Here is a 15,064-nt window from a genome sequence, read left to right as displayed (position 1 = left end):
AGGCTGCAATTAGAGCCCTGTCCTCATTCAATTAGCCCAGCATATGCAGCTCCTGGAGCAGACTCGGATTAGCGGAGTTGTGTAGGTCTACGAGTTTGTGTGTTCCAGTCAGGGATGGGGGTGGGGGTACTAATGTACGGTGGCCCTGAAGTGCAAATGACACCCCTTAATATGAGTACATCCCCCAAATGAAAATACTCCCCCCCAATACGAGGCAACTCCCCCCAAATCGGATGACTTGTTCACCTCCCCCCAAAAATGAAAATACTCCCCCCCAATACGAGTCAACTCCCCCCAAATCAGATGACTTGTTCACCTCCCCCCAATACAAAAACGCGCTCCCCCAAATGGAAAACGACATTACATTAACTCAAAAACACATTACATTAACTCTGAACGGAAAGGGTAGGTACTACACTTTAGCGCTGATTGGATGCAGTAGGCTAACTAACAAGAAATAAGAAATTGATCGACAGAAGTACAAAATGCAATAGCCTGGCAGAGTTACGTGCACCAGAACATTTGTTTGGCTATCGAAGAATGTAGCAAATAGTAGGCTTCTTAAACAAAAGTGTTTCGAGTTAAATGTAAAAATCGATAGCCAAACAACTATCCTGGTCCACTGTCATTGTGGCATTTCATTCTTCTGTAGTGGACTATTAGTTTTTTCTTCTGAAAAGTCCTGATTCCTTCAACTGCGTTTTTAGCGTGCGCATAGGCTACTTATATTGTGAAACGTTAACAGCAGATCTAAGATTATTTTATAGGAATGACCCTGATTAAAATAAAGAGTAGTGTAATGACTCTGAATTGTAAACATTAATGTTTCCTCTTTCCTTCAAATCAAAACGATTAATTTCATGATAATGACAGAGTTACGTGGACTAGTTGTTTGGCTATCAATGTTTACGTTTAACACTGCAATTTATGCTTTTGCATACATAGCCTATGCTACATGCTTCCATACCCAAATAAATGTCCTGGTGCACGTAACGTAACTCTGTCAGGCTATTGCATTTTGTACTTCTGTCATCAATTTCTTATTTCTTGTCAGTTAGCCTACTGCATCAAATCAGCGCTAAAGTGTAGTACCTACCCTTTCCGTTCAGAGTAAATGTAATGTGTTTTTGAGTTAATGTAATGTCGTTTTCCATTTGGGGGAGCGCGTTTTTGTATTGGGGGGAGGTGAACAAGTCATCCGATTTGGGGGGAGTTGACTCGTATTGGGGGGGAGTATTTTCATTTGGGGGATGTACTCATATTAGGGGGTGTCATTTGCACTTCAGGGCCACCGTACTAATGGCTACCCTGGCATTACAAACCATCCTCATCGGAACTCTCTCGCTCTCTACACCTCTGCTTCCTTTCCCCCGTTTCACACGATGCACACTTCCAAGGCTGCCTTTGATTACGCCGCTGGAACGGCAACCCTTTCATGTCCGTGCGTTAATAGATTGGAGAAATGTGATCTATTCTCGGTTGAATGGCAGTCGACGGCGTGGAAAAAAGTATTTTGACTGAGTGGAAGTCTCTCCTGGAACCCGACACAGACAACAAAAACAACCCCTTATGCTCCATCTCCATCTACCCCTCTTCTTCTCTTCTTCTAGATTCCCCATCTTGATAGTGTTTGTGTTGTGACACGGCATTACCCCCCCCCCCTCCCTCGCCCCCTTCCCAAGGACCGGTTGGAACGACAGCATCTTCTGGCTATCATCAGCAACAACACACGATTGCATCACGCCTCCCCATGTAATATGTAGGAGCCACGGTGCATTCGGATGTGGCGGCTCTTAGTGGTATCAAACAGAGAGTTTTGAAAGGCAAACTTTCCCTCAAGATGATGAAAGGCAGTGATTTATTCAAAGTCAATTGCGAGATTTAAAGATACAGTATGAACAATCACAGGATATTACAGGACCCGGGGGAAAAACATTTAGGACCTTCTACCCATGCCTGGAGGCACAGACAGATATAAGACAAACAGCAGCACATTCTATATTCATAATCAAACTACGTGCTACTTAGTGTCTCTACAGACTGTGTTTTCCTCACATCTAAAGTAGAACGTGAGACAGACATTGAGATGAATCATCTCTCACCTCCAGCGTGCAAAACGCCTGATGGAGAAGCTCTCAGTGTCGACACAGGAGAACACTATTTGGAATTCCAGTGAGTTCTCACCAGCCAGACATGTGAAGCTCTCTTTGCTTTCTTCTCTGCATGTTACCTGAAGTTGAAGTTCTTCAACTAAAGAACTCACCTGACCTGGAGAAGGGAAGCATAGGCCTCACTGCCTGCAAGCACATAGCTGATGCCTATAGACACGCTGGAGAGAGAGAGACACAGAGACAGAGAGAGACGGAGAGAGAGAGACACAGAGACAGAGAGAGACACAGAGACAGAGAGACAGAGAGACAGAGACAGAGAGAGACAGAGAGAGACACAGAGACGGAGAGAGAGAGAGACACAGAGACAGAGAGAGACACAGAGACAGAGAGAGACACAGAGACAGAGAGAGACAGAGAGAGACAGAGACAGAGAGACAGAGAAGAGGCACTCATTATCCATAGAATCAAAAATCACATCCAATCAAAAGGTAGACATTATACGTGCGTGTTACATCAAGCCAGCTCCCTTTCAATCATCCCAGCTCTCCAGCCAGAGAGACTCATGAAACAGGAAGTCTCTCCTTGAAAAGGCGTCTTTAGGAAGAACAACATGGACAGGCCTTGGTGTGGCTGGCAGATTTTAGCCTCGCCAAAGTTATCCATCACCTCAAGGCTGTGGCCAGGTGTGTGTTAGTGTGCGCGCATGGGCACGTGTGTACAGTAGATCAATGTCAAGGTGCAGCAGCAGTGTGTGTGTGTGTGTGTGTGTGTGTGTGTGTGTAAGGGAGTTGCAGAGCAGATGGAGGTAAAAGCAGCAGGTCACGGCGGGGCATTGATCGAGCACTAAGCCTCACCAACACAATGAAGGGCCTATCGATCGAAGGTATGTTACAGGGGGGGCTGTCTAAATGCTGATAACAAGCTCGGTTCTATCAACAGGACCAAACAGCCACTGGTCCTCCATAATAAGCCGCACATTACTCCACAGATCATGCCTGACAGAACAGTAAATGATATTGTGCGGTGCCACCAGCACCAACTTGTTCTCTAGATCCTACCTGGAAGCCTGTTGTGGTTTATGCACTACAGTGGCTGACTGACCAGCATACCAAAGAGAGGGCTATAAACTATGGTCTGTTCTCCCAGGGCTTAAAGCTGTGAGATATTACAGGTACAAACATGATGACGGGAATCAGTCAACTTGAAGGAAGGGGCGGTGGAGGTTGTTTTTTTCTCCTTTTTCAAGCTTTAAGACGTAATAGAGACCCGAGCATAACAGTAAAGTCAGGGCTGAGAGAGAAGGTGTTTTTGACAGTGGGGAAGAAAAAAAAAATCTCATTATGCAAATCCTGCATCATAAATACAACCTCCTTACAGAATGAAGTCAGCTGATTAATGCTTGCTTCGTCATTTGTGCAGAATGCTTTTGACTGGCTGGGCTCATTATTTTCAGGGGCGAAAACTAGGAGGGGGGGGGGATGGGGGGGACGGGGACGGGGCGGCAGTTGGTTAGGGCGAGACATGACATTTAACCTATAAATAACATCTCTGCTCCCTGCTCGCTGATAAGGCCAGGGCGAGATCAGCACTGCACTCAAGGTCTCCCACTTTCAAGGTCGACTCTCATCCATGTCTCGCCCTCCACTTGAGATCCGCGCACCGGGAACAGACGGATCTCACTCTCCACCCAGCCTCCTTCCACACCCCATCTCCCCTCCAACACCATGTCATGCTCGAGTATTCACTTAGCCCTCAACAGCATTTCCGACCACAAAAAACATTTTCAATCATTGATTTGATTCTCTTGCTTCATGACGCACCATTGACGTCAAAGGGTTTTCAAAAGAACCACTTCAAGTCATTTTAACATACTATGAATATTGGTTTAGTGCTGGTTAATAGCATATGTGGAAAATCCTTCATACAAAAGGCTCACAGTGGAAGGGCAAAGCCATTGCATAATTGACAGTTGAACATTTCAAATGTTTCCTAAAACATTGACGGCGGGCTAGCTGTGCAACTGTTCCTGCGGCAGTTGTGTGTGTTGGTTCCGATAGCAACTTACAACTGGAAGAGCAGGATGAAGTTGAAGGCGTGGCTCATGGGTCTGCTGAGAAAGAGCACGCCCAGGACATGGAGGTTAGGCTGCAGCCTCTCCTCTCCCCTCAGAGGGGCTGCGACCCTCTGAAGTAGGCCCGTGTCTGCAGAGAGACACATACACACACATTAACATTGAGTAATTTAGCAGACACTCTTATCCAGAGCAACTTACAGTAAGTACAGGGACATTCCCCCTGAGGCAAGTGAGCGGCGGGCAAGCAAGGGTGAACAGGACACAAAGTCATTTGGCACGGCCGGGAATCGAACTGGCAACCTTCTGATTACTAGCCCGCTTCCCTAACCGCTCAGCCACCTGACTCCCACACACATGATCTGGTCTCCGTTTCCCTTTGTCAGGTTAGTCACGACTTATGGCATCAAATATTTCAGGTCAAAATGAATGCTAAAACCTTGGCGCTCATTAATATTCTTTCAGATGGTTTGATCATGCTGTGCCCCAGTGAGGGTGAACTAAAGCTGTCAGACCGAGGCACGTCATCGACAGGTTATGTTACTTGGACGTGTGCTCGAGCCGACAGTTACATAAAGGCTTAGCTGGCTTTATCAGACCTCCCTGTCAGTCAAACACAGTCAGCCAAACATTATCACCTAAACAGTCAGTCAGCCAAACATTATCACCTAAACAGTCATCAGCCAGCTATACAGTAAGTCATTCAGATAGTCAGCCAGCTAAACAGTCAGTCATCTAAACAGTCAGACAGTCAGCTAAACAGTCAGTCAGTCAACCACATCCACAGTAACAGATGGGAGCACACAGTAAAGAACATGATTTTTTATGCCCACAAAAACAATAAAGACAGTTACAGGACAGTTTCAGTCTGTGATAAAACTAACTATTTAACCCGCCAAATGATTATATCAATTATCAATGATAATATCTAAATTACACAACTGAACATTTAGCCAATACTGCACATAATGAGTAACCCTTGATATAAAAAACATCAAATGTATGCCCATTAGACTGAAAGCTTTGTCAAACAAAGCAACAGCATTCACCTCAATACTAGACGCAGGTCCTCTGACACCCAAACTAATGATATCCAACCCCAGCTGGATATCATTACCTACTTACAGCCTTCAACCACTCCAACACTTTTGGCAATCAGAGGGGCGGGAAATCAAGCAGTTTTGACCTCAATTGATAGTCTTCAACATCTCATCATTATTTATATGTTTTACATTTGTATACATTTAAATGATTTATTTGTACATATTAGGTTCATTGTCCTTTCCCCCCCCCCAAGGACTTTTATCCTTCTGACTTGGCTTTGTCCGGCCCCGCCTCCAAAAACATACTTGTTTGTTGCGAGCACTCTTCTGTTGCAAAACACCAGAGAAATGGTGGAAACACAACTGGTGGTTTTGACTTTGGTGATCTGACAGCGATTTGAGATGGGTGGTCTTGAGATGTGGTGACATCGGACAGTCACACGGTCTGTCAGTCAAACAGTCGGTCAGTCAGTCAGACAAGCGTTCCTTGGAGAAACAGCCATTTCGGGTGACAGGTACATCTCCCAGGATAAGCAGCAGGGATGGATAGCGTGATGGTGGGGATGAAGGGATGGAGGGACAGAGAGATGGGGGGGGGGGTGTGAGTACTCTGTTCACTCGTCCGCTGAGCAGCAGCGCGTTAATGGATGAGCGGTGTCATCCCTCAGTACCGCCCGGACGAGGGGCCGCTACCCATCAGCCATCACTCTCCCGCGACTTCCCATGGACGCCACGCTACGATGCTCGCCAACACCCAAACTACCTCCCCCTCACTCCTCTTTTATCTGGTAAATAATGAATCAGTCGAAGGATGGATGAGAGAGAGGGAAGGGAAAGATGAATATGGACGGGGTGGAGAGGTGTACGGGCGTTGAGGAGTAGCAGAGGGATCAGACCAGAGGGAGCATTCATCCTCTCCAGTCTCTGTGCTCCAGTCTCCCTGCTCCAGTCTCCTTGCTCCAGTCTCCCTGCTCCAGTCTCCCTGCTCCAGTCTCCCTGCTCCAGTCTCTCTGCTCCAGTCTCCCTGCTCCAGTCTGTCTGCTCCAGTCTGTCTGCTCCAGTCTGTCTGCTCCAGTCTCCCTGCTCCAGTCTCCCTGCTCCAGTCTCTCTGCTCCAGTCTCCCTGCTCCAGTCTCCCTGCTCCAGTCTTTCTGCTCCAGTCTCTCTGCTCCAGTCTCTCTGCTTCAGTCTGTCTGCTCCAGTCTGTCCTCTCCAGTCTCTCTGCTCCAGTCTCCCTGCTCCAGTCTGTCTGCTCCAGTCTGTCTGCTCCAGTCTCTCTTCTCCAGTCTCCCTGCTCCAGTCAGTCTTCTCCAGTCTGTCTTCTCCAGTCTCCCTGCTCCAGTCTCTCTGCTCCAGTCTCCCTGCTCCAGTCTGTCTGCTCCAGTCTCTCTGCTCCAGTCTCCCTGCTCCCTGCTCCAGTCTCCCTGCTCCAGTCTCCCTGCTCCAGTCTGTCTGCTCCAGTCTCCCTGCTCCAGTCTGTCTGCTCCAGTCTCTCTGCTCCAGTCTCTCTGCTCCAGTCCATATTCTCCAGTCTCCCTGCTCCAGTCTCCCTGCTCCAGTCTCTGTGCTCCAGTCTCTCTGCTCCAGTCTCTCTGCTCCAGTCTGTCTGCTCCAGTCTCTCTGCTCCAGTCTGTCTGCTCCAGTCTCCCTGCCCCAGTCTGTCTGCTCCAGTCTGTCTGCTCCAGTCTCTCTGCTCCAGTCTCCCTGCTCCAGTCTGCCTGCTCCAGTCTCTTTGCTCCAGTCTCCCTGCTCCAGTCTCTCTGCTCCAGTCTCTCTGCTCCAGTCCATATTCTCCAGTCTCCCAGCTCCAGAGGTATATTTTTTCTGGGTCACAATTTACCTGAGCATTACTGTGTTAAAGTCATGGATGAGTGAGAGATGGAAGTCACCCTGCACAAACTCCATGTACAATTCAAAATAGCTGTTCAAACTGACATTTCAGGGTTTCTGCCTGAACAGTAGCGAGTTCAAACAAACACACTCATTAAAACCCTTGCCATATGGTTTTATACTAACATGAAAACCACATAACAACTCAGCTCCATTTCCCTAACAACACACATACACACTTCAACTAAGAAATCGCTTGTGTCAGCCAGGCTAGCTTATAGTATCTAAGAGAAACTTGGCAGTAATCCAGTTCCACACTCGGTTCTGAGGTTCCAGTATAAGGATGCTGTACTGTACTCAATCACAAATGTTTCTAAAGGACATGGGATCAGAACTCGAAGCTATATTAGCTGTTCTCAAAAGACTCCATCTGTAGACCCTGGTAGTGCCAAGTCATTAATTCTGAGATTTTGCATCTCTTTCCCACCTGTCAGTACTTACAGGATACAAGTGGGTAGGATATTTAGCCCAGGCCAGATAGCAAAGTAACTGTGCGTCGTGTTCAAACAGCTGAAATGCTAGGGCAAAGCTAATTAGTTGGAATTCAACTGAAGGACCCCTGACTGTACCAAATGCTAACCACGGATTCGCCAATAAATAACAATTACCAAAATGGATGCCTTTTCAAGCACTTCATTATATGTCAAGCGTTAAAGTACACAAGAGTGCCATTGAAAAGCTTGCTAGCTACAATAAGACAGAGGTGGGATGCATGGTCATTTCATTCCATTTCCTTGATTTAATTACCAATTACATCAGTGAAACAGGACAAGGGAGACGGGGAGGAAACCAATTGTTCCCCAAATGAGAATAGTGAACATGTACATTTAACCACGAACAAGGACGCAGCCATGTGGACAGTCAGGATTCAGTCAACCCACAACTGCAACACGTGTGTCCAGTGAGGATACAGCCCTCCTACGAGAACAACACGTGCAGTGTGCGAATTACGGGCGGGGGGGGGGGGGGGTTGACCCTCCTAATTAAGACTGTGATGTGTGTGTGTGTGTGTGTGGGGGGGAGGGTTGTCATTGTATAATTCGCCCTCTGAACACGTGTGTACAGTAGGTACAGTGCCCTCCAAAAGTATTGGAACAGTGAGGCGAATTCCTTTATTTTTGCTGTAGACTGAAAACATTTGGGCTTGACATCAAATAATGAACGTGAGACCAGAGATCAACGTTTCAGCTTTTATTTCCAGGTATTTACATCAGGATCTGATGCACAACTAAGAAAATATCACATTTTGTTTGAATCCACCCATTTGTCATGTGATCAAAAGTATTGGAACAGATATACTTAAAACATATTTAAGTGAATAAGACTTAATATTTAGTTGCAAATCCTTTGCTTTCAATAACTGCAGCAAGTCTGTGACCCATTGATGTCACCAAACTTTTGCATTCTTCCTTTTTGATGCTTTCCCAGGCTTTCACTGCAGCCTCTTTCAGTTGTTGTTTGTTTTGTGGGGTTCCTCCCTTCAGTCTCCTCTTAAGCAGGTAAAATGCATGCTCTATAGGGTTTAAGTCTGGAGATTGACTTGGCCAGTCTAATACCTTCCATTTCTTGCCCCTGATGAACTCCTTTGTTGTTTTGGCAGTGTGTTTTGGGTCGTTATCTTGCTGCATGATGAAGGCTCTGCCAATCAGTTTGGTTGCATCTTTCCTTAAATTGGCAGACAAAATGTTTCTGTAGACTTCCGAGTTCATTTTGCTGCTGCCATCATGTGTTACATCCTCAATGAAGATTAATGAGCCCGTCCCAGAAGAAGCCATGCAAGCCCAAGCCATGACATTACCTCCACCGTGTTTCACAGATGAGCTTGTGTGTTTGGGATCATGAGCAGTTCCTTTCTTTCTCCAAACTTTAGCCTTTCCATCACTTTGGTAAAAGTTAATCTTTGTCTCATCAGTCCATAAAACTTTGTCCCAGAATTTTTGAGGTTCATCTCTGTACTTTTTGGCAAATTCCAGCCTGGCCTTCCTATTCTTCTTGCTAATGAGTGGTTTGCATCTTCTGGTGTAGCCCTTGTACTTTTGTTCATGAAGTCTTCTGCGAACAGTAGATAGTGATACCTTCACTCCTGCCATCTGGAGGTTGTTGCTGATCTCACTAACAGTTGTTTTAGGGTCTTTCTTTACAGCTCTCACAATGTTTCTGTCATCAACTGCTGATGTTTTCCTTGGTCTACCTGTTCGACGTCTGTTACTTAGTACACCAGTAGTTTTCTTCTTCTTCAGGACATTCCAAATGGTTGTACTGGCTATGGCCAATGTTTCTGCAATGGCTCTGATTGATTTTCCATCTTCTCTAAGACTCACAATTGCTTGTTTTTCACCCAAAGACAGCGCTCTGGTTTTCATGTTGTTTTCACCTCTGAATACAGTCTGCATAGACAAAACCTATCTTACCCAATCTGAACCTGAGTGTAGACATTCAGTGGTATTTATTGATTGAATAATGTATGTAATAGGACACACCTGGGCAACAAAACACACCTGTCAGTCACATGTTCCAATACTTTTGCTCACGTGACAAATGGGTGGGTTCGAACAAAAAGGTGATATTTTCTAATTTGTGCATCAGATCCTGATGTAAATACCTGGAAATAAAAGCTGAAACGTTGATCTCTGGTTTCACATTCATCGTTTGATGTCAAGCCCAAATGTTTTCAGTCTACAGCAAAAATAAAGGAATTGGCCTCACTGTTCCAATACTTTTGGAGGGCACTGTATATTCTACCTCACTAAGCGTCCACGTGAAATCAGTGGCGTCGGAGCTGGGGCTGTCGGAGTGTTTGGCTAACACCGGAGGCCCCCATGATGAATGAGAAGGATTCTGTTGGCTGCTTATGGAGTGGATACACATTTAACCGCGCAATATGGAACAGATAGCAGCTGAGCCTTTCTTTCCCCCCGCTGAGAGAAATCCATCTTTTTAATAGGCCTCTTATCAAGTCTCCCACCGTCAAGACCGGCCGCATACGGAAGGTTGCCGCCAGCGCGTAATTGAATCATGGAATATCGGCGCCCACTGCGAGAGCCTATCAGATGACACCGTCGACCCGGCGTATAAATTAGGCCCGCGTCTTGCCGCACAAAAACAGAGAACCCCCCCCGTGACAGCGAGGACAGCCGTCCTCCCCGCTACGCTGTCTCAGTCAGAGCCGCGGTAGCAGCGATCGCTGATCAATTTCAGGGAGTTTATTGGTGGCAATGGGAGGGATGGATGGATCTGAAGGACTCCGTCATGTTAAAGTGAATCCATACACTGGAGTGGGGTGTGTGTTTGAGCGGGTGTAATTAAGACGCTCCGAGCTTTAATGGCAAATTACAGGATCGTGCAGAATGAGAGAGAGGGTGAGAGATGGAGTGAGAAAGAGAGGGAGAGATAGAGAGAGGAAGAAATAGACAGCCTATCAGCCATGATTAAATAAGATTCACTGTGTGGGTGCAAATGCCCGCTAATGTTGCAATCCTGAAAGATCGATACGTCACGTTCCACAAGGTGACTGACGGGCGGAGATTTATGAAATCACTCGACGACTCGAGTACAGTCCACGGCTAAATTGACTGAAACAGAGCCTGCCACTAACCCTCTAACGTCACTAGAGATGGGGAGAGGGGGGGATTCTCTCATTAGTCCACCTCACTCTCTCTCTCCATCCAGACATTCACCTATTCCTCAACGTTCCCCATCCAGAAGCTTCTCCTGCCTGGGCTGAAGATGACAGATCAACAGTTTTCAATCATACGAAGACAAACAACCGAGACCCCCCCCCTCCCCCCCCCCCCCCCCTCAGGGCAGGATAAGGCCTTCTTCTTCTCCCCCTGCTGCTGTCTGGGGCCCCCCTAGGGCAGGATAAGGCCTTCTTCTTCTCCCCCTGCTGGTGTCTGGGGAGCAGGGAGAGCTCTTCTAGCTCCCCTCCTCATTTCCTGTGACGGGGCAGGCCCCTCTCCATCGCTCCATTCATCTTCATTAGCCCTCTGCTCCCTCCATCTCCTGCCTCAAATGCTTAATGTCTCTCCTCTCGCTGGGCCCGGGCCTGTGCTGGTGAGTCAGCCCTGACACTGCTGGGGTTAGAGCAGGCACGTGTGTGTGTTTAGGTGTGTGTGTGTGTGTCCACCCCCTCGGATAATGCTATCGCCTTGGTTTCACACCAGCAACAATACAGCCGCCATCGGTTCCTGACGCCGATACCCCACCACATCACGTGGCACGCACACGCACACACATATATATATATACACACCTACATGTACACACACACACACCTCTCTCTAGCTTATAAAAGTGCAAAGAGCCTGCAAATGCTACACTACTCAAATTTTCATGAGTGCATTTGCTAGATTGTTGACACCTGTGTTGGTGGCTCGGTCTTTGACGACGGTGTGCACTGCTGAGTGTGTCATGAATGCAGGTCAGGGCATTAGCCCACTGTCCACAGCCATTGGACCATAACGGAACACTCCACAGTACAACTCATGACATTTTCATCCCCACTAATGTCTATCTGGGCTTGGGAACAGGGTGGAGAAGCTCAGAGGACTGGATCAAACACGCTGGACCAAGACCAACCAACAGCAGCTGGCCACAATTACTGGGCATTATGGGATGTTGTGGGAACCCAGAGAGACAGCCACAGTGGCAAACAGAATCCAAAACACTGACCGCTGTGTGTGTGCGTGTGTGTCATTGTGTTGTGTGTGTACAGTGTGTTTCAGTGTGTGTGTGTGTCAGTGTGTTGTGTGTGTGTATGGGCATGGGTAGTATTTACCTGCTTCCTCGCTCTCCTCCCCTTCCTCCTCCTCTTCTTCGGGGGAAGGGGCAGCAGCTTCCTCCAGGACCACGTCCTCCATCTCAGTCCTCCCCGACTCGCACACCTGAGACAAGAACCGCCACTGTGATATTTAACCAGGATTCTTTCCCGGTAGACAGTGGAATCAAACAACGTTGATCTAAACATTGAACAGGTTAGGAGAGGGAGTATTTTCAAGGATGCTCAGTCCTGTCACAGGAGGGTCAGCCACGACAAAGTTATTCACTAAGGTTTCCAGAAAGATTTGTTTTTAACTTGTGTAATGTAAAGAGTTGGGGAAGAGAAAGTATTTCCATGAATACTTCAGGACAAAGATATTCCGTATGGTTTGCACATAGACACAAATGATGTAAAAGACGAGGTACTTCCAGGAGCACTCGGTTTACCTTGAAATTCTCCATCTGGACCGCCTGGCATCTCTGGAGCAGGTCAACAAACAGGTAGATGAGCAGAGCCTGCAAAGTGACCACAAGGTACACCGCTAAAACAGCATTGCTACCCAGCAACAGACGACACATGGACCATCTCTGAACCAACACACCAAAACAACACCTGTCATCGCACCCACAGAGCAGAGCAAGCACACACACACAGCAAGTAGGTCGAATATATTAGGAAAGTAAAACATGGACGTATGCAAATCTGTGGGTGTTAGTGAAGAGTGTGCATGTCTTTTCCCACTGTTGACACGGTGGCACGGTTCCTATTAAACGTGTGAGAAAGCACCCAGGGTGAACTTTACATGAAGACCACCGCCTCATCTCACCACAGTCCCACATCCCCAGCCACATCCCCCCCTCCACATCCTCCTCCACATCCTCCTCCACATCCCCCCCCCACATCCCCCCCCCCACATCCCCCCACACATCCCCCTCCACATCCCCCTCCACATCCCCCTCCACTTCCCCCTCCACATCCCCCTCCACTTCCCCCCCCACATCCCCCTCCACATCCCCCTCCACATCCCCCCCCCAGATCCCCCTCCACTTCCCCCCCCACATCCCCCTCCACATCCCCCTCCACTTCCCCCCCCACATCCCCCTCCACATCCCCCTCCACTTCCCCCCCCACATCCCCCTCCACATCCCCCTCCACATCCCCCCCACATCCCCCTCCACATCCCCCTCCACATCCCCCCTCCACATCCCCCCCACATCCCCCTCCACTTCCCCCTCCACATCCCCCTCCACATCCCCCCTCCACATCCCCCCCACATCCCCCTCCACATCCCCCTCCACATGCCCCTCTACTTCCCCCTCCACATATCCCTCCTGGGGGCACAGTGTGATCTAACGTGAGTGGATAGGTGGAAGCATGTGCCCTTTTATGACGCAGTCACCCACCCATGCAAGTAGATCAGTGATTTCCCTTAGAGAAGAGGGGGACATAAGGTGGGGGAGAGGGGGGTGCATTTGCAGAACTAAAGGATGGCTGAAGACAGGGGCGTAGGTTTCATTACACATGTCCCACCCACTTTTTCAAAATGGCAAATCTGTCCACCCCCTACTTTTACATTTACATTTTAGTCATTTAGTCAGACACTCCTTTCCAGAGCGACTTACAGTAATTACAGGGACATTTCCCAGAGGCAAGTAGGGTGAAGGCCTTGCATCATTTGCAAAACAACAATGATGTTGTTGCACACACAACACCATTTTGCACGGCTGGGTAATCGAACCAGCAACCTTCTGATTACCAGCCCGATTCCCTAACCGTTCAGCCACCTGACTCCCTACTTTAATTTAGGAAAATTATATTATAAAGACCATATCCTCAGTTATAAATAAAAACAAGCTGTCACGTCCACTTTTGAAAGCAAAGCTACGGTACGCCAAATCGCTGTGGGTCAACGTCAGACTCACCTGTACCAGGAAGCCGATGAGGAAGGAGACCAGGAAGGGGAGGAGCCCGGCGTGAGCTATCGTCACAGGAAGACCTGCCGGTGAGAAGAGTGGAAGACAAAACCCAGCGAGTTCCTTCAGAAGACGTGTCATCAGACCTTCATCCTGACTCTGCACCTTCATCCGATTCTAACCAGTTCTCCATTCTGGCGGACAATGAGAGATGGACTTCTCGGCTTATTTTGTCAGAATGTTCATTATTCTGTCTGTACAGCACAAAATATGCACTTAAAATGTAATGGATTGTGGGTATTCCTGTATGTAGTCGGAGTGATTAAATATTTCCGGAGATGAACGACAGCCGGCTTTGTGAGAATGACAAACCCGTGTTTTAAAACAAAGTCGTTAAACTCAACGCCCTGTGTGATTGCTGCTTTCATAAATGCCTACATTATACTCTTCACACCATAAAACTCTGTGTGCAATTCTCGGCAGCGTGTCGGAAAATGTTCAGAATGACATACAGTGGATGTCTGTTGAAATTTCAAATCAACCATTGGGAAGCATTCCAGTATGTTTTAGCAAAGATGAAGGTCGTTTGGGAGATGTGCTGAACATGGTTTATACTGGTTTGGCTGAAAAAAGAAGCGCCACTCACCCAATATGCCTGTTCCCAGAATGGTTGCAATGGATAAGAAATCTAGAGAGAAAACATTTTAAGACAGTAAATTTCCGTTTGACTACTTCGACACCAGCAATTTTTATAAGACAAGGCCAAGTATAGGAAACAGTCATGCATGACCAAGGTGTCTAGGGCATAATTGCAAGATTTTTTTAAATTATAATTATAATACATAAAAATGCTAAAATATATACATGTATTCAATGTTTTGGACACCAAACCATTATTGTACCACTGTATTGTATTTAATCAATACAATACAGTATTACCGGTCACTGAAGACCTTAAAGTTATTCCTGCAAGATGATGGTACAATATTGTAATTTAATATCAGTATATATATATATATATATTCATTCTGTTGTACACTCTCAGACCTGTGCCAGGCCATATAAAATATGGTTTTAGTCATTAAAAATGACGCTTTATCATAATCTTGAGTGTCTTGTTCTCCGCTATTGAAGCACATAATCTGTCACCTGTAAATAACAGTCAGCAGCAGACATTGAGATTGATAACAGCGAGCATCAACGCTGCAAGTGACCATAATGGAGCTATAATGACGTTGGTATTTGGAGCCCTGGCCATTTCCTCACCAGTCGGACATA

At 47.1% G+C, this 15,064-nt stretch overlaps 1 protein-coding gene across 1 annotated transcript in view; it reads right to left on the bottom strand.

Annotated features, from left to right (window-relative positions):
- LOC124478657 overlaps positions 1 to 15,064 on the bottom strand; it is a 47,738-nt gene that overhangs the window by 31,547 nt on the left and 1,127 nt on the right. Inside the window, exons 2-7 of the mRNA XM_047037010.1 lie at positions 14,433 to 14,474; positions 13,796 to 13,869; positions 12,320 to 12,388; positions 11,892 to 11,997; positions 4,177 to 4,312; positions 2,264 to 2,329 (exon numbers count right to left, since the gene is read on the bottom strand). Coding sequence (XP_046892966.1) covers positions 2,264 to 2,329; positions 4,177 to 4,312; positions 11,892 to 11,997; positions 12,320 to 12,388; positions 13,796 to 13,869; positions 14,433 to 14,474 — 493 coding nt within the window. The remainder of the gene's footprint in view (positions 1 to 2,263; positions 2,330 to 4,176; positions 4,313 to 11,891; positions 11,998 to 12,319; positions 12,389 to 13,795; positions 13,870 to 14,432; positions 14,475 to 15,064) is intronic.

The sequence above is a fragment of the Hypomesus transpacificus genome, chromosome 16 (assembly GCF_021917145.1).
Source record: "Hypomesus transpacificus isolate Combined female chromosome 16, fHypTra1, whole genome shotgun sequence".
NCBI classification, from domain to species: Eukaryota; Metazoa; Chordata; class Actinopteri; order Osmeriformes; family Osmeridae; genus Hypomesus; species Hypomesus transpacificus.
The sequence above is the reverse complement of the archived record's forward strand: the minus strand, read 5'-3'. Positions and strand labels throughout refer to the sequence as shown.